Below are 24,196 nucleotides of genomic sequence, written 5' to 3' on the forward strand. Positions count from 1 at the left end.
CAATATTAACTTGCAGTCGAGAAGTTTGCGAGCTTATGGTTAATAGCTACTTGCACAGGAAATTGCTCTCATTAAATAGATGGTCTGACTGTCAAGTTGGGAAATTCTGTAAAATAATTTTGTCTAAATTGGATTGAAGCATGTATAATTGACTATAAATGACTATTAAAGACATAGCAGATGTTGAGTAGGCCAGCCGTATCCATTACTCCTCAAGATGATTGAAAACCAAAAGCAATAGCCCACCTATCAGTCTGAGCAATGAACCGGCTGTGGTCTTGGCTGCAGAGCCCTATGACTCAAATTCATTTTCACTACATCTCAAAACCTGTTTTTCCAGCAGCAGCGTTTTAGTGATTCATTCTTAATAAGAGCAATGTTATCTGCCCTAAAAGCAAAGATGATGATATAAGCATCTTCCAAAAAAACTTTCACCCAGATACAACAGGAATTATATTGCAAGAAACATACAAAAAAAACAACTCTGCTATTTTGTAATGTAGTGAATACTGTATGCATTGACGTGGGGACATTTGGGTGGGGTCTTTATGCTCCCTCTAATGAAAACTGACTGTATTCTTCAGTACTGCAATGCTATGATTTGGCAACTAGTAGTAATATCACATTTTACAAGCTAATAAAAGAAGAAGAATTAGTTAAGAAATTGAAGATGCATTTCTTCTAACAAGCAGTTCATGTAACTAAATATGACAAATATGACATTTATTATTGATGGAAAGCAAAGATTAGGTTTTTCTTCACTGTCCTTGATGTTCACGGAATATGACAATTTATGGCATCTCTGAAACAGCTGAGCAGCAACATCAAGTGCTTTGGGCAAGCTGCCTATGTAGATGCACCTCTGGATATATTAGATATTTACGCTCATATCAATACTGTAAAGCCAGAAAGTCTGGAATCAAATTTTTGCCTGTGAACTGCTACTTCTAAAGCTTAATTTTCTTAAAATTCCTTGCAGCTCAAGCCAAAAATGGTAACACTTTATTTAATCTGTCCTTGTTACACTTTACATGTAGTTACTTTTGAAATAATTATAAATTATGCATAATTACATGCAAGTAAACCTAAACCAAACCCTAATCCCAACCATAACCAGTCAGTAGACCGCATGTAGTTATTACTCAGTATTTAAATGTATAATTACACTATAACAAGCACACCTTAAAATAAAGTGTAACCTAAAAAATGTATTTCATTAACAGGCTATATAAACTCTGAAAAATGAAGCTAAAAATAGGCTAAAGCCTGATCCAGAAGGAGAACATTTTATGCTTCTTTAGACCAAAACCATCTACATACTGATGTAGTGAAGGACATGTATGCTAGTCGGAATAACCCTAGAAAGGAGAAAAATATTTTTTCTCTAAAGAAACAAATATTTAACTTAAGACCAAACAGTTTTTTTTTTATTTGTTTTTAAATAAGAAATGATTTGCTGAACCTGAAAAAAAAAAAAAAAAAAAACATTTGAATAATCTTTAATCGAACCAACTGATATTATGCGGCCAACATGAAGTATATACACCATATAAATCTAGTAATTTTGGCTTGAACGAGTCAATGTACAGTAAAGTGATTTCTGCCTCATACCTGCACGATACGGTGATCTCCACTTTGGTGGCGGGAATATCCCCCGTGATAGGGTCGAACTCGCACACTGAGGCCATGTCCTCCAGTTTATCCATAACGTCGCCTTCCATGGGCGCGCTGGACAAGAGGAGGCTCTCTACTTCAAACAGTTTTACAGTTCTGGGTCCTGCGGTGCTTACTGAAATCTCACAGCTCCAGCGAGGACCGCAGCAGGACGACAGAGATTCAGCGTCTGTGCTGGAGGAGCCCTGGAGACCGCGAGTGCCCTGTGATGCGCTCAAATTAAGAAACCAGCAATGTTACAAGAAAAAAACAAAGATGACAACGTAAAGGGTTTGCTTTGCTAAATGAAAAACTCAAGACAGGGTTCAAGTGCGCGACTCTTCTGACAGCGGTGAGATCTCTGCGTCTGCACTGTGTGGAGTGGAAAGTAAAAGAGCAGAACTCCACCCCTCGCGCATTCTTTCACACATTCGCTCGGCACAGCATCACGCTATTGATCCACAGATACGGCTCATTACTCCCTGAGCTATTTCTCACAGCGGTTAACTTCCGAAATACAACCCTCAGCGCACACTGTAAAAATAAAGAGAGGAAATTAACGTACAAGTGCTACAGTAAAAACCTGTATATTTGGTTAACTATCAAGTCAAAGTCACATATAGCGTTTTATTAAATACGACTGATTCAAAGCAGCTTCACATGAATAAACGGGAAAATATAAGTGTAAAAAAAAAAAAAAAAAAACAGCTTTACAACAGTGTCGTTATTCAGCTCCATTTAGTTCCGTGTTGCCTCAGTTCAGTTCAATGCCAATGTTGTAAATGTCATCAGTTACAAAACTCTACAGAAGAAAATAGCGTCATTATTCAGCTCAGGTCAGTTCAATGTTAATTCAATTCAGCTTAAATAACAGTGTCAGTGTAAGTGTCACCATCCAGCTCAATTCAGTTCAAATTTTGTTCTCATCTGATAGCAGGGCAGTTAACTTGAACTATAAGTTACATTACCGTATACGCTGAAAAAAAAAAATGTATAGAAACAATTTTCACTCTGAAGCTGCACTTCAAAAAAATTAAATTGCATTGAATGAAATGTGAAATTTTGAAGCGAAAAGACTTAAAGTTGTTTGAATTAGCTAGAACAAATAAACAATTTTCTAGGCAACTGAGGGTTCTGTTTATAAGACAACATTTCAGAGTTATATTGTGATGCAGAAAATAAGTGGATTGTTATCAACAAACACTTTGAAAGGGCCAGAATAATTACAACATAAATCCATTTACGTCTGGTAGATGACAGGAATCTGAGTTAGAGCTGATAAAAAGCACAGCATGAGATGGCCCACCCAGAGATGTTCATGCTGCAACTGCATTTCAGCACCACATTATTGGACAGCTCCTTCATCCCTTTTTCTGCCATCCAGCAACACTAATTGAAAAACAACAACAACAAAAAAAAACTTTATATATATATATATATATATATATATATATATATATATATATATATATATATATATATATATATACAGTATACAAATTCCCCCCAAAGTTTCTTAGAATCAAAGTTAATCACTTGTCAGATTTAAATACAGCTGCTTCTGTCTATCCTGAACCCAAAGGCCCTGCTGACCCATTTCAGGGTTTTTTCCCCACACCCAAACCACCCAGTGAGTAATTATAGATGTTACTACTGGAGGGCTGAAGGTGACAGCATGGCCTGCATTCTGACAGGACGGCATGCTCGAATACTATCTAGTCCCACTGTCACAGAGATCCATGCTCCAGCGGGAGGCCTGACTGACACAATGGTGTTGCACTGGTTTAGAGGCTTGGTTAGAATGTGTGTGAAAAAGAAAACAGAAACCCTCTCAAACTCTTGAATTACTCTGCTGCTCAGAATGCGAATTTCCTATCAACTGCATCTGCTATTGTTCCTCTTGAGCTAAGAGTGAAAATGGAGAGACACTTCATTCAGAGTCTTTCCTCTTGGTTTGGATCCAATTCCTCAGAGGACTTCACAGGTTGACATCCAGCTCTGCTTTTCCGTCACACACATCGGCGGATCAGACACAGGCGCTTCTTTTCTCACTGTCTCCTTTAAATTCCATCTCCAAAAATCACAATAAAGCAGAAACCAAACGGTAAACAAGGCACCGTCACTGAATTAGCCATTGCTTCGTAATTTCATGGCTTCATGCATGGTGGAAACCATTAGTCAAGTGGCTTTCAATAACATGACATCCATGCTTGCTTGCTTGCTTGCTTGCTTGCTTGCTTGCTATAGACATCCGTAGCAGGTCATCCCTGTCATATCTGCTCACAGACCCTCTATGCAACCCAGTCCATCATTTTATCCATCACTTCCTAAAGAAATAAAGGCCACATATACTTTAAATGCAACAAGAGAGTAGGGAGCAATGCATACTGTGTAGGGACCATGTCAACTGGAACAGAGTTCATGCACGGAGCTCATTTCTAATAAGCTGATTACCTGAATTAGGTGTGTTAACAAAGAGAGACATGCCAAATATGCAGAGATGGGGGGCACGAGGACTGGAATTGAGAAATGCTGGAATTGTCACTATAATCTGTCCACATTGGATGCAACAAATACCTCGTTTATAATGGGTTTTAATGTTTTTGTCTTGATGCTCCAGAACACACGTCATCACAATAGACTAAGGGCTGTTACATTTCTGTCACATGTGTGAGATATTCTACTAATCACAATTCACTGGATAGCTGGCCAATTAAAGCATACTTCGCTTTTCATAATGATGAGCTTTGTAAAAATCGATGCGTTCCAGAAAATTGGGGGATTAAGGAGAAACAATATTGAATAGTGTGGAAAATAATACATAAACCCACTTCATTACACCAAATACACAAAATAGTGTTTTTAGCAACATCATATGACCCCTTTAAATTGACCACATTTCCAAAGCTACATTTATGTTCATTTTGATTTGAAAAAAGAAAATTAAAAAAAAATAATAATAATAATTCTCACAGTTTGTGATCTATAGGAAGAAACAACTGAATTGTGTTCTATATTGTGACAGATATCCAAGACTTTCAAAAAAAGGAGAAAAATGTAGGTCGGGACTTTTTATGCATTTATGTTTTGTAGGCCAACCCAGAAATTAGCATCACCCTTGTTCCATAGATAAAAAAACAACAGCAGCATTTTTCTATTGGATTACTTCAATACATAACACAAAATTTCTCTCCATACTTGCTCTTATAGTACTCCAGTGAAAATATAGCCTGACCGAAGTTAAAATCATTATTTGAGCTGATAACAACAGGCACACTATATTCCGAAATGCTAAAGTGTTTTTGTTTTTAGCAGTTCATCTGTCTGTTATATTGCCACAAGCTGATGAAAGCAGCTGTGAGAATGTGGTCTATCTCCCCTGCACAGATGATTCCCTCTCTGGATTCCTTCTGGGTTTGGCCACATGTTGCTTCAGTTCAATGAGGTGGATTCTGTCACTGCCTGCTCTAATGGATACACAACGGCTTATTTGTTGGTAGTCAAATTGAACTCAGTACTCCTGAGGCAGGAGTCTGTTTAAGAGTTATATCTTCTCTAAAGCTTTTGACAAATGCCATTTTTCGTTCCAGAAAGAAGCAATGCATTCAGTGTTTCAGCAAAAGCGCAATATCAGACAGCTTGTCTGAAGCCATTGGTTTCTAGGTCAAAAATAAGTTCTCAGAGAAACAGCTTTCAGTAAGCCTACAAACTGGATTGCAACTTCAGTTTGAAAGGTAAAGTAAGTGTTAAATAAAAGTGTGGTCAGTGAAAGCTTTTAGATGGCAAAGTTATATCTTTGTAAAGATCATTCATTGTCCACAGTGCTCTGGCTGTCACCCTGTATGGGATTTAAAAAAAAGGTTCAATATAAAAGCCAGTGAGAAAGCTAGTTCTCTCACGGACAATAGATATGGTGACACATGCCATAGTAACAAGTAGGTTTGGGGGTCAGGTGATTTGTTATGTGACAGGAGGGCTGTCTCTTTCTCCAGTGTTCTTATGTAAATTCATTTTCCCACAGTTATGATAACTTAAGTAAATCTCTAAGCACAATATGGTCGACTGAAGCCCACGCCATTTACTCACCCACCCATTATACTTACTCTTTTATTGTTCCAAATCTGCATGACTTTCTTTCTTCTGTGGAACAAAAACAGAGATTTAATAAGTATCCACTTGGGTGAATTCAATGCAAACACAGTAACCTGTGGCTCACTTTAGCACATATTACAGTACCAAACATGTCAGCAAAATGTACATGTAGCACCATGATTATTGTGCATGTGTACCTGCCACAACACAAAACTGAAGCATTTTAACAGTAAAACTGTGGCGTCCAGCAACTTGCACTTGACACTCTAGTCAAATATATTGTGGAAATGTTCACTTGGCAGGCCTTCTGATATTTTAATAGCAAATATGAAATGTGGAAATGTTGACATTTTGGAGATTATCTATTTCTTTAAATTTAATTCTGTGACAAAAACGAAGAATACACTTTAACACAAAAAAAAGGTTCTTGAACTTCACCTTGCATGTTCCTACCTCAAGAGGATGAGTATATTTGAAGGAGAAATTTCTGCCCAACAGTTCTCTAAAGAAAACCCTTAAGAATGACCTTTGATAACAAAAGAGCAAGCCAACGCAATGAAAATGGAAAAGAGGGTCAAAGTAATATTTGGGCTCAGAGATGAATGCCCTTTGTACTTGGAAAACCAAAACAAACAGGCTGGTTAGAAGTCACATTAAATACAAAATAATCAACAAATCGATTCATTAATCAGGAAAAGCATTCTCTTTTGATCTCATTAAATGTTTTATTTCTTAGTGGTATTGAGTGGTCTAACCAATCACAGTCGTGTTAAGCAACCAATGGCCAATCAAAGGCATTTACCTTAGGAGCTGGTGTATTTTGAAAACCACTCAAAATGGCAAAGTTTTTAGTTTTAATGATTATAACTGAAGTGAAGTGATTGACAAAGGGGGAGGAAAACTGCAAAAATAACTGAAATATAAATATAAAAATAAAATAGAAAGAATCTTAAATTTTGTGCATAAATATATGTGCAAGAATATGTATAAATAGAAAAATAAATAAGATAATAAAACAAATAAGTAAAAAATAGATGAAAATTACTTAATCACAGACAATAAAAAAAAAAGATTTAATGCTTTAAGATGCATTAAAAGGGACTTATACGGTACATTCAGTTATTAAAAAGTAAATGCAGGACACAATAAGGAAGAATCTATAAACCGGGAAGGTGTATTCCATAAATACGAAAAAGGCTGGTGTCTTTTGACAAGATTCTAGTAGCCAGAAGGATTCTGTCAAGTTTCGATGAACCTTCTAGAACACAGTGTTCTTTAGTAAGGAAGGTTAAAGGTATTATTACAGCTTAAATTGTCAGAGAGTGCAGCTATGCTTCGCTCATAGCACCGGAACAGAATATCACACCATTATGACCCAATTTCAACCTCTTCTCTCAGCGCACATATACATATTCATGAACTCACTAATCAGAGACCAACCATATGCATGCGCGAAAGAGGAGATGTTAATTATTACCAGCCGGCTCAAAGAGCACTGAGTGCTCATTAAGGGTTGGGTGCAAAATAAAGGGATGTACATGTACCACAATGACAGCGTTGGAAATATGTTTTTCTTTTTCTTTTTTCTTTTTTTTAATTAGAGGGAGATACCTGGAGAGATAGAGAGGGTACTGAAAAAGCTACTGGGAAACACCAAGAAAAGAAAGGCACATTGCCATAAATTGCATTTTAAATACCCTATTAGTGTAAAAGAAATACTGAAGTATTGAATTAAGATGACATCGATGATTTAAAAATATTCAGAATATTAACCAAAATGGAAGACACACACACACACACATACAAATAAGCTTTACACTTAGACCTGGACAGGATTTTCTTTTCCCCAAAAGTGCTAGTTAATATTAATGCACTGGACTAAAACTTTACAGATTTTGCTCACACTGGATATAAAAAATAATCTATTGTATAACAAATTTTTGCATTTTTTTATTTTTCTCCACCTTGTTACACTTGCAGTGTTCCCAGTCAGAAATGACTAGTCTATAAAAATGGCTTGTAAATGTCATATTGTTACCAAATACTGTATTTAAACTAATGAGAGATTTACAAACCATTTAAAAAAAAGCCAGAAACACGATATTCCAAAAAGGATTTTCAGTACAGCACAAGGGTTAATACACGCTGAAGTGAAATGTTAGGTATGATTTCAAGGCAACCAAGCAGAATTATATTCACTTTCTGTTGCAATTAATTTTCTTTTTCTGTTCCATGAGATGCCAAACATACACCAACATTCACACAATCATAACTTGTTTCCAATTCAATGCCAGCTGCCATTCTCCAGCTGATATGTCATCTGCTATGAAAAAGGGCAATGGCAGGAAATAGACAGGCGAGTTGGAAGCTTTCAAAAATTACCGGTTTCCTCGAAAGCATTATGTGAACTCCTACACAGAGTCAGAAATGTCAGATGTTCCCTCATGTAAACAAACATCCAACCTCCAAAGAGGCTTTCAAGACTGTAAACACACTGAACCATATATCCAAACTGTGGCCTTATTCCAATCTTTCATTAAATCAGTAATGTTTTACGTTCTCTTTTGCATTCTAATGTTTTGTATTTCAATGTCATGGAATTACTATTAAATGTTAAGTCATTTAATTCCTCTACAAGCCTGCTGCTGTCAACGATGCACTGAGCTGCTATGATAGAGGAATTATCCCACAGACAACAGCGAATGCTAATCCTGTTACTCTAGGACACCAGCCGATGCTAATATGGTTTGATCTAAACAAAGCGGCAACTCCTTCCCACAAAATACGTCAAAAAAGATTCATGAAAATATGTGAAGCAATTTAAGAGACGATATTTAGTTACTGATTGACGAAGGAACATTTTTTGAATAACTTTTAAATTCATGTGTGGAACAAAATAATAATTCAGTTTAAGGCCGAGGGGAATTGATAATTCATTGACAGAGGCTGGAGTAGTATACCTTTTAAAGTTGTATAGAAATGTTTGGTCTCAGCTCCACAACAAAAACCCCCACAATATAGCAAATTAACACAGGGCTAGTTGTCATATAAATGCAAGTGGAAATTGTAAACCATGTGTATGACAACATTTAATTTGTACATTTGTTTACCCATATCAAAACTGCAATAATATTAATAATAAAATAATGCACAAAAAAATTCAAAAGATTTTAAATATGCACTACAGTTAAACTGAATGTCTAGAATGAAAACATTAAGTGTAGCTATTTGTAAAACCATGAGAAGCAATAAACTACATCAGCACTCACTGTTCCTTTTGAGGGATGAATTACACTCTTCTTATAATAGACTAAAAGGTCGGATACATTTATATGACCAATTTCACTTAAACCTTGATGACAGTGTGGACAAGGATGTGAGATCTGATTTTAAGTGAGCATAATATCATAAAAACCCCAGGCACACACACACACAGTCCTAGGCTATATGAGCATATAGCATTATGATTTCACATGACTGCATACGAGTAAACATCTCTGCACATCCATGCACATGTGCCTAGGGACATCATTAGAGTAAAAGACTGAGTGAATGCGTGTGTGTATCCATACACCTCACAGAGGTGTGAACTAAAGAGTTCAACTCACAAAGCTCTGCTAACTTCTGATCCAGTTCCATCCAATCAGGTGATGAGTAGCCATAACCTCGGGGAGGCTGAGCAGCTCTAAAAAGTGCAGCGGGGAAGATAAAACAGGAATTTGTCTAGTTCACCGATGGTATCATCCTCACTGCAACCTTAAAGAATTGGAATCGGTTAAACAGCATCAGTCACTGCCAAATCCTTTGCTTTTCCCCCTAAGGAAATTCACAACAGTGATCAATAGCGACCGAGTGGTGGGTCAGGTCTATAACAGGCATTAGCTGAAAATGATAGATGAATCTGAAGATGAAAGTACCGTTTCACTGCTCTTATTATGGGTGGGGGGGTTGTGTATGATTCTTGCCTGTTCTCCAGCTCAATCAATGCCATTACAGAAATTACTCATTTTTTGGCCCTACTGACTGCTCCACTGACAGGGAACAAATAATAAAAAGCCCTCCAGGGAATTGACCGCTAAATAACGACTTATCTTGACATCAATATCTGAACCAAACACGTTTTAATCTGAGGTCCACACAATGGAAAATGCATGGGTGTTTCAGCAAGGGTATAATGACAGAGTTAAATAGAATACAGGTCGCTGCAGAATGTTGTTTCTGACAAACTATTCTTCTGTTTTTGCTCTGCAGTCGATAACTCTTGTTAAACAAACTCATACATTACTCATAAAGTAAACAGTGCAAAGATGCCCTTTGGTGTGGCACAGAATTCAAACTAATATCATGAGTGATAGTGTCAAGGATGTAACAGAGTTAAAAGTTGTTCAACTGCGTCTTCAGTTATCAAATACCTTAAAAGCGAATTTGAAAAACAGTGGGTTAAATGTGTCACTATCTAGCACTTAGAGATGCACTTTTGTAAAAGTGTTAAGAACTTTTTTTTATTCTCTATTCATTAGACAATTAAGCAGCACACCTGTCTTGATAATAATAAATGTTTAAGCATCAAATCAGCTAATTAGAATGACTTCTGAAAGATCATGTGACACTGATCAAATCAATGCAGCCTTGGTGAGCATGAAAGATGTCTTTCAAAAATATTTTAAATCTATTTCGCCACTTTATATCCAGTGGCCTTAACTACTATGTACCTTCATAATGTACTTATTGTGTTTATATGGTATTTCAAAACACTTTTGCTGCTATTGAGGTGGGATATGGGTAAGGTCAGGGACAGGTTTCGAGGGGCAGATATGTTTAAGGGTGGGTTAACAGTGTAATTATAAATGTGATTACGGAAATTATTTACAGATGTAATTACATGCAGGTATTTTTTTTTAAATATAAATACAATGTAAAGACAATTATGTTCACAATAAGTGTATTGTAACAAATTATTAATTTAAATGTAAGTACATAGTTAAAGCCACTTAATGTAATACAAAGTGGGACCAAAAGTTTTACCAACCCCAATCTTTTGACTGGTAGAGTATATTCTGCTGAATTGCCAAGATATAAAACATTGTCTTTTGTTTTGGCTACAGATTAGACATGAATTATTCAATAATGCATTTTTGCTTAACTGGTATCTGTGGGGTAAAGCCTGCCAGATCCTTCAGGGTAAGTGGCTCCACTAGTGAGCTATGCATCCAAATTCAGCAAATGTGAAATATTATACAATTATGAAACTATCAAAAATATTAAAAAATATGAAATTTTTTCAGGCTGGTTTATAAAAATCTGAATAATGCTCAGTAAAATAAGACTGTACATAAATGAGAATGTAGCATACACTTTTATCCAAAGTGGCTTACAAGTGATAAATAATTGTGGCTGGAGCAAGTAGCATTTTTTTTTATAGTTTTATTGTCATCTAGTTTACCTGTAGCTAAAAGGCAACTTAAAACATAAAAATAAATATAAAATACTCTAGAATGATTTATTGTAAAATGATCTTTTCAGAATTGCATTGTTTCATATGGTTAAGTACTTCTTCAATTTTCATGAAAAACACTTTATAAGCTTCCATTCACAAATTGCCAAAAAAGCTGTGCAATTTCATAAGGCTGGGAATGAATGTGCTGTCAATATAAGAAACATCAGGGACAATCACCAAAGATGGCACATTTCAATGCCACACTATGAATTCTGCTTCTGTAACATTTGTCTTACCTCAATAGCATTCATTGCCTGATATGCTAATGACTGACATTCACTGCAGTTCACCAGAGTTAAGAAGATATAAAGATAGCTTACTGGTGGGTTTTAAAGCATAAATATTCAGAGGAAGCATTAGAAACAGTTTAATTATTTAATCCCTCATAACTAATCATAATCACTTCAGTCAAAACAAACTAACTAAACCTTACAGGACACAATTACCATGACTGCTTAAGAATTACAAATGCAGAGTAATGTTTTTTGCCATTGCATGCAGTGCATCAATCATCAGTCAGAAAGGTTTGGTTTCTAGGTTTGTTTGATGGCACGGATTAGAGGGGAAACACTAAATTAATTAATACATTTTTTTAATGCGGGTGTGCATTTATATGCTGAAACTGAAAAATTTATCCCCAAATCTCAAAATGTCTGTGTCAGTGACTAGTAAATGGTAGTGATATGACCTAAACAAAGCTAAAAATGGTATTAGATTGTATACACCAAAGGGCCAAGTATGGCAAAGGGAAGCAGTAAAGCAGGTGAACAGCATATATGATAATTATTGTTTACTTTAATGATAGCAGTGCCCTGCACTGCCCTGACAAAGCCCTCCACTTAATACCCATCAGCAATTATGATAAATTGCTCTATTCTCAACACCAGCAGCTGTCCATAAAGAGGATGGGCTGCTGTTTCCCAAGGACCTGCTGTAGAGGAGGTGAGGGAAGTCTGGGCACCAAGCCCACACTCAAACAAAGCCATTAGCACTTACAAAAGAGTTACACATGCCATGAAAGAAACCAACACTAATGGACAGCAAAAGCGTAGCAAACCATTTTCTATTAACTTTTCCTATTATCTCTATTAAGCCAGAAATAAAGTCAAACAAAAGAGTGAAATTATCACTGATGTGTTCTTAATTACTTTCCCATATTTGTGACTAATTACTCTGGCCATGCTAATTTATAATATAATATAATATAATATAATATAATATAATATAATATAATATAATATAATATAATATAATATAATATAATATAATATAATATAATATAATATAATATAAATTGCAGACTTGAAGGTAAAGACCTTCTAATTACCAAGTGTTTAAAAAAATAGGATAAATTTAATAAAGGAATATATTATGTCAATATGTTCTCTTAATGAATATGTCTAGGTAGCAAGGATTCATAGTCTAGGGACAATGAACTGTTTTAGCAACATTTCAAAGTTTAAATATATAACTTCCAACCAATCTCTAGTACTTTTTGATTATTTTTTTGCATATATATATATATATATATATATATATATATATATATATATATATATATATATAAAATGCTTAAGACTATAATATGCTCCCAAATGCTAGAAAATGGAACTTTTACTGTACTGATCAGTGACTCTGATATTCCTCAGTATTTCTTTCTTGTTTTCTGGTGCAAATATCAAAAGATTCTAAAATGGAGATATACAGTCAGGTCCATAAATATTGGGACATCGACACAATTCTAATCTTTTTGGCTCTATACACCACCACAATGGATTTGAAATGAAACGAACAAGATGTGCTTTAACTGCAGACTTTCAGCTTTAATTTGAGGGTATTTACATCCAAATCAGGTGAACGGTGTAGGAATTACAACAGTTTGTATATGTACATCCCACTTTTTAAGGGACCAAAAGTAATGGGACAGATTAACAATCATAAATCAAACTTTCATTTTTTAATACTTGGTTGCAAATCCTTTGCAGTCAATTACAGCCTGAAGTCTGGAGATCAATTAGACATCAGCGTACGCTGGGTTTCATCCCTGGTGATGCTCTGCCAGGCCTCTACTGCAACTGTCTTCAGTTCCTGCTTGTTCTTGGGGCATTTTCCCTTCAGTTTTGTCTTCAGCAAGTGAAATGCATGCTCAATCGGATTTAGGTCAGGTGATTGACTTGGCCATTGCATAACATTCCACTTCTTTCCCTTAAAAATCTCTTTGGTTGCTTTCGCAGTATGCTTCGGGTCATTGTCCATCTGCACTGTGAAGCGCTGACCAATGATTTCTGAAGCATTTGGCTGAATATGAGCAGATAATATTGCCCGAAACACTTCAGAATTCATCCTAATGCTTTTGTCAGCAGCCCCATCATCAATAAATACAAGATAACCAGTTCCATTGGCAGCCATACATGCCCACGCCATGACACTACCACCACCATGCTTCACTGATGAGGTGGTATGATTTGGATCATGAGCAGTTCCTTTCCTTCTCCATGCTCTTCTCTTTCCATCACTCTGGTACAAGTTGATCTTTGTCTCATCTGTCCATAGGATGTTGTTCCAGAACTGTGAAGGCTTATTTAGATGTTGTTTGGCAAACTCTAATCTGGCCTTCCTGTTTTAGAGACTCACCAATGGTTTACATCTTGTGGTGAACCCTCTGTATTCACATGGTGAAGTCTTCTCTTGATTGTTGACTTTGACACACACATACACCTACCTCTTGGAGAGTGTTCTTGATCTGGCCAACTGTTGTGAAGGGGGTTTTCTTCACCAGGGAAAGAATTCTTCGATCATCCACCACAGTTGTTTTCCATGGTCTTCCGGGTAGTTTGGTGTTTGGAAAGCAACCAAAGATATTTTTAAGGGAAAGAAGTGGAATGTTATGCAATGGCCAAGTCAATCACCTGACCTAAATCCGATTGAGCATGCATTTCACTTGCTGAAGACAAAACTGAAGGGAAAATGCCCCAAGAACAAGCAGGAACTGAAGACAGTTGCAGTAGAGGCCTGGCAGAGCATCACCAGGGATGAAACCCAGCGTACGCTGATGTCTAATTGATCTCCAGACTTCAGGCTGTAATTGACTCCAAAGGATTTGCAACCAAGTATTAAAAAATGAAAGTTTGATATATGATTGTTAATCTGTCCCATTACTTTTGGTCCCTTAAAAAGTGGGATGTATATATACAAACTGTTGTAATTCCTACACCGTTCACCTGATTTGGATGTATGTACCCTCAAATTAAAGCTGAAAGTCTGCAGTTAAAGCACATCTTGTTCGTTTCATTTCAAATCCATTGTGGTGGTGTATAGAGCCAAAAAGATTAGAATTGTGTCGATGTCCCAATATTTATGGACCTGACTGTATTTACTTGAGATGCAAAAAGATAAGATAAGAAGTCTAGTTTTCTGATTAAATAATTAAAATGAAGTGAGTTTATGCTTAAAATTAAGTGACTTCGTGGTTAATATTAGAACAGATATCTGCCGATGGGCTCAGAAAAAGCTATTTAATTCAAAAGGAAGACAAGTCTCGTAACCTGACAGATAATTGTTCTTGTTTTAAGCATAAACTCACTTTGTTTTTAACAATGTTTAAGGTACAATTACACAACATGCAAATTTAAAACACTTTAAGGATGTTAAGTTGTGATGAAAAAACAATAATACAGAGGAGGATTTATTGCAATGCATGCAACGTTTAATGCAATTAATTTAACACGTAAGACTAATTTATGATTTTTAATATTTGGTCTTAATTAGAGTAAAACTTTTTATGACCTTATACTTTTTAAGACCCACAGAAACCCTGAAAATGTAACTGATAAAAATCTACAGTCCTAAAATGAAAAATGAGTTATTTACTTTGTTATTTGCAAAAAAAAATGGGTCAGAATAAACAGTTGCTTCTGAATGTGCATCAACCAGCATGGGATAAGTCATGCTAAACCAGCCAAACCTTGACCCATTTATCCCTCAAAACAAGGAGCTTTATCATCATCTCTGAATTTCCTGGTGTGGGTTTGATGAAGAGAGGCGTGCAAGTTCACTCACCTCCTGTAAGGTGAGAGAAAATCGTCCAGCGCTGGGCATGGCTTTGAGGGAACAATGCTGCAATCACACCACAGAGAGCTGCAACAGAGGTCAAAGGTCAGAACAGATGATGAGAGGCAACAGACCGTTGACATGAGCGAGGAATAAATTCCTTTAAAACACTCCTTTGAAGACCTTGATATGATCAAGAGAAAGATTTTAAAAAGCACTTGGTTTGCTATAAATATAAGGAAACACACAAATATAATTTCAACAAAAAGTATTTGACTTGAATGGCAATGCGTTATATATAAAAACATCAAATCATATTTCCAAAGAAACACACATTTCAAGCAAAACATTTAAGGAGATAGTTTTAAATCATACAATAATATGTTGTCCAAAAATTATTCTGGATTAAATTCACACTACACACTTTTATATTTTGTAGAACGCACTTTTTTGCAAAGTAATGACTTATTCTAAAGAAGTGCCTTCCTAGAGAATGTGTGATTTCAAATACTGCCATGATCTTAAAATAGCTAAAATGGTTATGAAAAAAGTTACTTTTAAGAAAAGGTCATATTTTTTTTTTTGATATTTGGTTTGATATTTCATAACTAGCACAATGGCATTCATTCATTTTTTTTGTGTGTGACTAAAGTGTCCAAACACTTTTTTGGGGACACAGTATATCTACTGAGAAGACCGAAAATCTCCAGACTTCACTGTTAATGAACAGACTGAAAGTGCTCACACAGATCCAATTAGAAAGTCCACAAATGAGATGTGGCTGTACAATCACATTAAAGTTAGGAAAATCAAAAATACGCCACAAGATAAAATACACATTTCTTAACTGGGACAGTACACAGGACAGTTTTATGTGAAGTGAGCAATGGACAATCTCAAATTTACTGCTGAAAACTAATTATGTTTGCAATGTGTCAAATATGACATATGCCATTAATACAGTCCAATCAAAAAACAATAAAATGAAGGGGGGAAATGAAATAATGGCTGCAATGAAGATTAAAGCTGGTCTTAAAATCAATAACAGTCCCTGGCCTCAGGTTTTTTTTTTTTTTTTTTTTTTTTTTTGTGCTGTTACTGTGCAAGGTTACTTTACACTCCAACATAAGATTAACAGCCCTCCCCAGAGTCAGTGTGCTACCCACTAGTTCATTAGACTTCTATGGTAGCAGTTTGCTAATCAATGGTCAAAGAGGCTATTGGTTAACATTATCCCGTTATACACACTTTTCTTGAGATGACAACTAGATGGCACTTGGATTAAACATGCAACAAAATGAGGTCACAACAGCACACTGCCAAGTAGTCTACACTTCATACTGTGCGATATGCAATACAGTACTATTCCATTCTCACAAAAGCCATTATTTTGTGGAGGAATGAACCTGAAAATGATATAGGTCTGTTACATTTAGTAATCATTAGATTCGATCATTTGGTTAGGGTGATTACATTTTGACTAAAATGTTAGTAATGTTATACATAAATGTTACAAATGTTCTCTGTGAATAAAAACTTAATTAAATATAACCAATGAGTTTTCTTGCTGCTTCTATGTACATCAATTCCCACCAAAACCCAAAGGAGAACCAGGGCTTCTTAAAGGGGGGTTGAAATGCTCGTTTTCACTCAATATCCTGTTAATCTTGAGTACCTATAGAGTAGTACTGCATCCTTCATATCTCCAAAAAGTCTTTAGTTTTATTATATTTATAAGAGAAAGACAGTCTGTACCGTTTTTTCCCGGAAAAACACGACTGGCTGGAGGCGTGACGTCTGGGCGGAGCTAAAGAATCACGAGCGCCAGTAGGCTTTTGCGTTGAGAACTGGAAGCTGTGACATTTCCATGAGGAAAAAAACATCATCCAAAACAAACCATAGCTAACAGTCAGATACAGCCGTGTATTTATGATCCAGAATCAGATCCAGAGGCTGAAATTGAACAAGAGCAGCAGCAGCAACGACTACAGCAGGATGTCTCTATGTAGTATGTATTGAACCTGTATATATTTGCTTAGCGGTTTTGGAAAATGACTAAGTTCCACTTTATGTCGTCTTTTTTTTTTTTTTAAGGTGTACATGTGGAAAGTGCAGTTTGATGCCAACATGATGTTTACTTGATGTGCTTACGCACCGATAGCTAAGTTAACAACACAGAGATATTTGAAGCATTTTTACTCACAGCCTGTGGTTCCAACACACGATCGTGACCCTTTTTCGTTGGGACTTCATTATCCTTAAGAAATAAATGATATGCAAATCCGGCGTCAAACTGGACCTTGTTTGTAGAACAAGCATCTTCCAAATGCAGGGAACAAACAAAAACACTTGCACAACTCCGTTGATGCTCTGTAAAAATAAACTCCATCCACTGGTCCCTTAATGCAGTTTTTCTTTTTGGTAATCTGTGTAGGGTTGTCTTGCCCTGGCAACCAAAAACACACTTCTTTTGTGACATTTCGCTCTCGCTCTGATCAGTGAAATGTCTGTGCTCAGCCTTGTGCTCTTCCAGCAGAAGTGCCCTTAGGACCCATATAAGGAAATTCCGCTCCATCTAACGTCACACAGACCCATACTCGAAAAAAACTTTCCGAAACTTGTGACAAACCAGGAGTATTTTTGGAACGAAAATTCTCCTTCAAACATACAACTTAATTTTTGAAACTTTGTCCATGTTTAGCATGGGAATCCAACTCTTTAACAGTGTAAAAAACTCAGTATGTAATGTATGAAATAGCATTTCACCCCCCCCCCCCCCCCCCCTTTATATTTGGCTAGGCTATAGGCTACCCCTTAAAATTAAAATTTTAGATTAGATTAGCTGTAAACCACCATTATCCTACAATTAAAAAAGAGGCTTTTTGACGCGCTTATTTATATTCTACACCACTTAACAAAACGAATTAAATAAGTGAATTTTAGCAGATGGTGGAGATGTTGGACGTTACCTCATTTGTTATACAGCTTTCTCAAATGGTAATCAAACATTCCATATTCTTTGTGTGTGTGTGTGTGTGTGTGTGTGTGTTTGAAAACAAACTGAAGAGCGCAGAGGAGCAGCTACAAAGTAAACAAGATCAATCATGTTGCATATTCAAAACGACAAAGCCCAGGGATCATATTTATCAAATACCATTACAGCACACTACTGTGTCTGAATAATATAGTCCATCCATTACTCCACACGTCAGGTCTGGCCAATAAACGACATACAAGAAGTCAATGGACTATTCTGATAAAAATGCAAATGCACGTCGCGGATTACCTGCGTGAAAAATGCGTTACTTCAAGGTGCGCACCGTTAAATCGCGAGATTTCTAGAGGCCCATACGATGAACGACCCAGAGCCATATATGTCTCTGCAACGACTGAAGCTACAATGCAACTGACATTTACTACACCACAGTAAAGCTTAATTGTGCCTGATTTGTATGGAAGTTTTAGTTCAGGCCTGTGAAGTACAGACATCATCACATGCTAGAAAACATCATTATATTCCAGAACAATTGAAGTTGGTTTTTTCCATGCCTGCTGTGAACACACATCCTCACTGAATTCTCTGCTGGTGTGTTTTGACGATTCTGTGCTCATGGGGAAAACTCATCTGCCATGTTTACAGCCATACACAGCTGCTGTGCAATTTTATCTATAGGCATCCTACAGTATTATTTCTGGTGGGAGGCTGCCATCTGGTGGTGGAGGTCCTCACTGCATACTAAATAAGGGCGCTTGATTAATGATACAAAAACAGCCTCCATGTAGGTACTGTATATGAGCGTTTAGCTTTGGCAGGTTTCCTCTAAAGCCCCAGTACAATGGCTTGACCTGTGCTATATAGGGCAGGCCTATCTATTATTGGACCATAGACGTTCGTGGTGATACAAATCAATTTTTTTTATCAAGCTTGTCACAACCCACCTTCGTTGCTGCATTTCTATGTGCTTTAAGATGATCTCATTCCTTTTCTCTACTTTGATTCTGATGTTTCACAGTAGCAGAAGCCTGTGTTTCACTAATCATAGATCTGGCACATTCTGGTGGACACCCAAGGCAGAAATGGCATGTGGCTTGTTTGGTCTTTTTGATAAACACATGAAATCTTATTTTAGCGTTAATAGCCATGTTTTGAAATGCATACTTTGTTTTGAAAGGCATACTTTACAGAGGTATGTAATAGAAACTCAGTTTGTCAGGGAATGATGCTTTAGTGCTAAATGTATTGTGCATTGTGAAAGGTTTTGTTACATAATTGCGGAAATGCTTATAGCATAACAAGTCTTCAAAGCATTTATAGATGTAAATGTAAGTTAATATCTCTTTGTGCATTATCAGATCTATTGCAGTTGAACAGATGTTGCATTGCTGTTGCAGTATTGTGTGATGCTCAAGGGTTCTGTTTACATATCAGGCTCGCAGCGCCTTTGATATCTTTGTAATTCTTGACCTACAAAGCAAAGGCTTCACATCACGCCCAAGAGGAACACAAACATCAGAAGTGCAGTCTTTGTTGTTGACTGTCTTGTCTGACAAATTCTCTTTCGAGCAATAAATTCCTGACAGAGATACATTTACTTTCCTATCCTATTTATTCACTATTATACACTACCACTGTTCAAAAGTTGAGGGTCAGTAAGATTTCTTTCAAAGAAATTAATACTTTGATTTAGCAAGGATGCATTAAATTAATCAAAGTGAACACTGAAGATATATGAGATATATGGCATAATGACTGGTGAAAATTCAGATTTGCGATAACAGGAATAAATTATCATTTGAAACATTTCTTTTACATTACACAACATTACTGTTTTCACTGGATTTTTGGTCAGTGCATACCAAATCAATGCAGCCTGGTTGAGCATGAGATACTTCTTAAAAAAAATATCAAAACATCTATAAAAAAGATTTTAGCAGTTGCATTAAGCATGTTCTTTCATTGCTGTCTGACGTTTACTGTCGTACTGTATTTTTATAATTCATTACTGAAAACATTTTGTAACATGATATTGATGTACCATTTACATGGTAATGCAATGTCTGATTTTAAAATGAGTTTTAAAGGATAAATTTTGAGATTTTACATTTTCAGTCGATATATAATTTCTGATGATTTCTAAAATATGATAGAGAAAAAGGAAACGAAGAAGTAATTTTTTTAAACAAAGGTCAAAACTCCTGTTATAATGTAGATTTTTGAGGGTGCACTTTTTTCAGAAATTAATCTATTACTTTTCCTACATAATGTTTAACAAAAAACATTGGTAAAATATATAATTGGGAGCCTTAGACCTTTCCTAAGATATATAATTTGTCCAGATTAGATCAGATTTGATTTTAATATAGTGACAAACGTAGGCGTCCCGTATACGGGACGGGGTGACAGTTAACAGCAAATCGGCATGTTAGAATGATTTCTGAAGGATCATGTGACACTCAAGACTGGCGTAATGATAATGAAAATTAACTTTTATCACAGGAATAAATTACACTTTAAAATAAGAAGTCGAAAAATGTAATCTTTGCACTTGATGTTGTAGCTGTGTTGATGGTTATGGGTTGTATGATTTATCCGGAGGTAAAGCGCATGTGGGGCGAGCGTTCGCTGGGCTTATATTCTTGGCATTATCAGCGTCCTGGACGCAGCGTTACTGGCACTGCTTGCTTTCACTCTGGGCAACTGGCAAGACAAACTGCTGCCAGACGACTTCGAGGTGGAGAATAACTGTAAGAGAATCACTGCTTAACGAATGATTTGGAGATTTATCAGAATGTTTTCATTCCTCTTAATTCAGAGCAGAACATGAAGTTACACTGGCTTTGAGCTAGATAGATTCTCACTTTGAAAACACAGCCAGAATGTGCCGATGAATGTATTATTAATGTAAGATTAATAATAGAATTATCCATAAATAATATGGATAAATAAGTTTCTATACTAAATTATTTCTCATGACTATATTTAGGATGTATAACCTGTAGAAATACAAAATGCACGATTTTAGTGATGTTTCCATTTGTTTATAGATAAAGCCTGAATCCAACAGATCTGAACTGCAGTGGGCATGGAACTGGATATTCTTTAGTTAGTCAAGTTAAAGGAAATTATATATAAAAATTATTAATAAACCTGAATAAACTTTAGTTTATTAATATTTGTATATATATACATAATTTCCTACAGAATTAGTGCGAATCATCATTTATTGGGTACTTTCAATTGGGAGGTGGCTGTCTGAACCCTAACCCTATTTTTTTTTATATAAAAATTTTCCCATTGTTGTTTAGAGTTAGCATCTCTTAGATTCTTAAAAAAAAAAAAATTTAAAAAAAAAAAAGTGCCTGCATTTTTGATGTCACTACCAAGTATATGTTTTAGTCAATTGGACCGAGACGGATTTTAACCACAACCCTAAATTTATGAAAAAATTTTATACATCCCCCACTCTCATAGCTACAAGTTGTATGTCCCATCATTTTGAGGTAAATGTGTTCAATGTAACACAATTTGAAAATCTGAATAGCATCGTTGAGCAAGGTTCAAAATTATCTAAAACATATAAACTTTCTGAAAATACAATATGAGAATGAACTGCACAATTACTAGAAATGTGTACCTTGGATATTATAAAATTATCATACATTCAAACCTAAGGTTATAAAGTAAAACTGTCAATCCAGATTGACAACCACCGGTTACGATTTCATGTACTAAAATGTTAGCAAATAACAAAACATACACATTTGTTTTTGTGCACTCTTTACCTATTTGTTCTTATTGTCCACAGATTTAGCAACACAACATTTTTTTAATTTTAACTTTTAGCTGTACAAAAGATCAGTGCACATTACAATGAAAAATAATCTGCTTATCACCTCCATTTTATAACATTTTAGGAAAACAGCAAATCAGACCCACATGTGCACCCATCTTCCAAATGCTTTATTAAAACACTTCTATCTATCTAAATAATCTTAGCTTAGATGCAATAGTAGGATTTATTTTTAAAAACTGTACATGGCTGTAATATACAGATCAAAGCAAACTCTTTGGTACACATATATACAGACACACACGCATGCACATGCGTGCACACATAAATCATACGTACAACCACACTCACAAATGTTTTTTTTTTTTTTTTTTTTCAAATATAACTTTTTTGGTGGCCCAGTTACTCACTTTATGTGGAAGCTTCTTGTACACAAAATGCACTGACCATGAGTGAGAAGACTTCAGCTCTTTAAAATCTAATCGGAGACAGACAAGATCAAAACCTACTGAACTAATAAACACACACACACACACACACACACACACACAGAAGACACTTGTATAGTAGAGAGAGAAAAACACAGAGGAGTGGCGAATCTTGACGCAAAACAGAAACATCTTAATTTATACTCTACAGTCATAAAGGTAAACTAAACAATTCCCTTTCCATAAACCACCATTCCTTTCCCTCTCAAAAAACTAGGAGTAACAAAATGATCTCTTGTGCATCGCACTGCAGTCTGAGAATTCAGTTATCAGAAGGACTGGACTGCATCTCATGCTAGTATTGAAAAAAAAAAACAGACCTCCATCTTCATTTTTTAAGAATTCAGAAAATACCTAAACAGGCTCCTCCTAGGTCTAAAATTCATCCTTTGCCAAAATAAAAGGGACAGCAGTGGGATCAAGATGGGTGTGATCCTCACCACGAAAAACCTCTCGACTCTGAAATAAATAATAAAAAATAAAAAAAAGTAGAATTAAGCAGCTGTCAAAAACAGACAGATTTACTATTCCTCTGGTGAGCCAAGCAAATGAAATCACTCAGATTAACATAAGAAAAATACTGGAAAGTGATCTGTTGCAGTTTCTTGAGTTCAGGGAGAGATGGCGCAGTGGCAGCTAGAAGCCCCTAGAGGGCAAGCCAAGGGTGTCGCAGACAGTCGGCAGCAGTGGCTCTTTTCTCTGGCAGGAGCTCCAGCATTGGAATCAGGAAATCAGTGAAGATCTCTGCCTCCTCCTGAGGCCACTCATATTTATCCATTAGAACATCCATCAAACCCCACGGCTTCAGTTTAGTGATGTGCTTCAGCTCACCTACAGAAATCACACAATTAAGAGGCTTCTCATTCCATGCAATAGTATAGTACTGTTTTTTCCCCTTCTAATTTTCTGGCATTAACATGTTGCCCACAAAGCCACATAAAATCAACATTAAACTTCATTTTAAAAGCGATAAATTATTTCATTACAAGACAAGGTGCATTTTTTTCTATAATTTTCAGCAAACACATTAAATTGATCTAAAAATACTTTTACATTGTTCCATAGGATTTCATTTAAATAATGCTAATTCTTTTTAACCTTCATGGTTTCCAAAAACACTGAGCAGCATAACCATTTTCAACACTGACAAAAAATGCAGGGCTTGCAAAATCACAGTAGTCTCGGGGCTACTGTGTTTTCCAGTCAGGCCACCAAAATGTATCACTGCTTCTATCTTGAATAGTGAACTAAAATCCCACTGTATCATTACATTAGATTGTCAGGTCTTAAAGGGCCAGCAGCCTATAAATACCTGCTGATTGTCAGTAATGTTAATCAAACAAGAAACACTGCTTAGGCAAATATTAATCTCTATTTAATTTATACCGTAAACACAAGGCAGTGTTATTTTACACTTCTTCATTTCAGTGCCTGAAAACAAATGTTAGGCATAACTTTATTTGTAGCTTGGTTATATTTTATTCATCTATTTCTTATTTTAATACTGAGCATTCACTCGTCTTTAATACTGTTTGACTTTTTTTAGTTATGCTATTAGCTTTTGCTGTGGTATTTGTAATCTGTTGCACCCCTATATAGTCTTGACTTGTTAATGAAGAAAAATA

At 35.9% G+C, this 24,196-nt stretch overlaps 1 protein-coding gene and 1 long non-coding RNA gene across 3 annotated transcripts in view; both read right to left on the reverse strand.

The window, feature by feature from the left end:
- Window positions 1-2,241, reverse strand: part of LOC113085839 (copine-5-like) — a 65,850-nt gene extending 63,609 nt beyond the window's left edge. For both annotated transcript variants that reach the window (XM_026255274.1, XM_026255273.1), the window contains exon 1: window positions 1,612-2,241. In XM_026255274.1, the coding sequence (XP_026111059.1) occupies window positions 1,612-1,721 (110 nt within the window). In that variant the 5' untranslated portion in view covers window positions 1,722-2,241. The remainder of the gene's footprint in view (window positions 1-1,611) is intronic.
- A 685-nt stretch (window positions 2,242-2,926) lies between these two features.
- LOC113085837 (uncharacterized) lies at window positions 2,927-15,380 on the reverse strand. Its single transcript, XR_003284472.1, has 3 exons — window positions 15,302-15,380; window positions 5,757-5,793; window positions 2,927-3,042 (listed from the first exon to the last, which is right to left on the reverse strand). It is a non-coding gene; the product is annotated as an uncharacterized LOC113085837 (long non-coding RNA).
- Window positions 15,381-24,196: the final 8,816 nt, after the last annotated feature.

This window comes from Carassius auratus, unplaced genomic scaffold, assembly GCF_003368295.1.
Source record: "Carassius auratus strain Wakin unplaced genomic scaffold, ASM336829v1 scaf_tig00042427, whole genome shotgun sequence".
NCBI classification, from domain to species: Eukaryota; Metazoa; Chordata; class Actinopteri; order Cypriniformes; family Cyprinidae; genus Carassius; species Carassius auratus.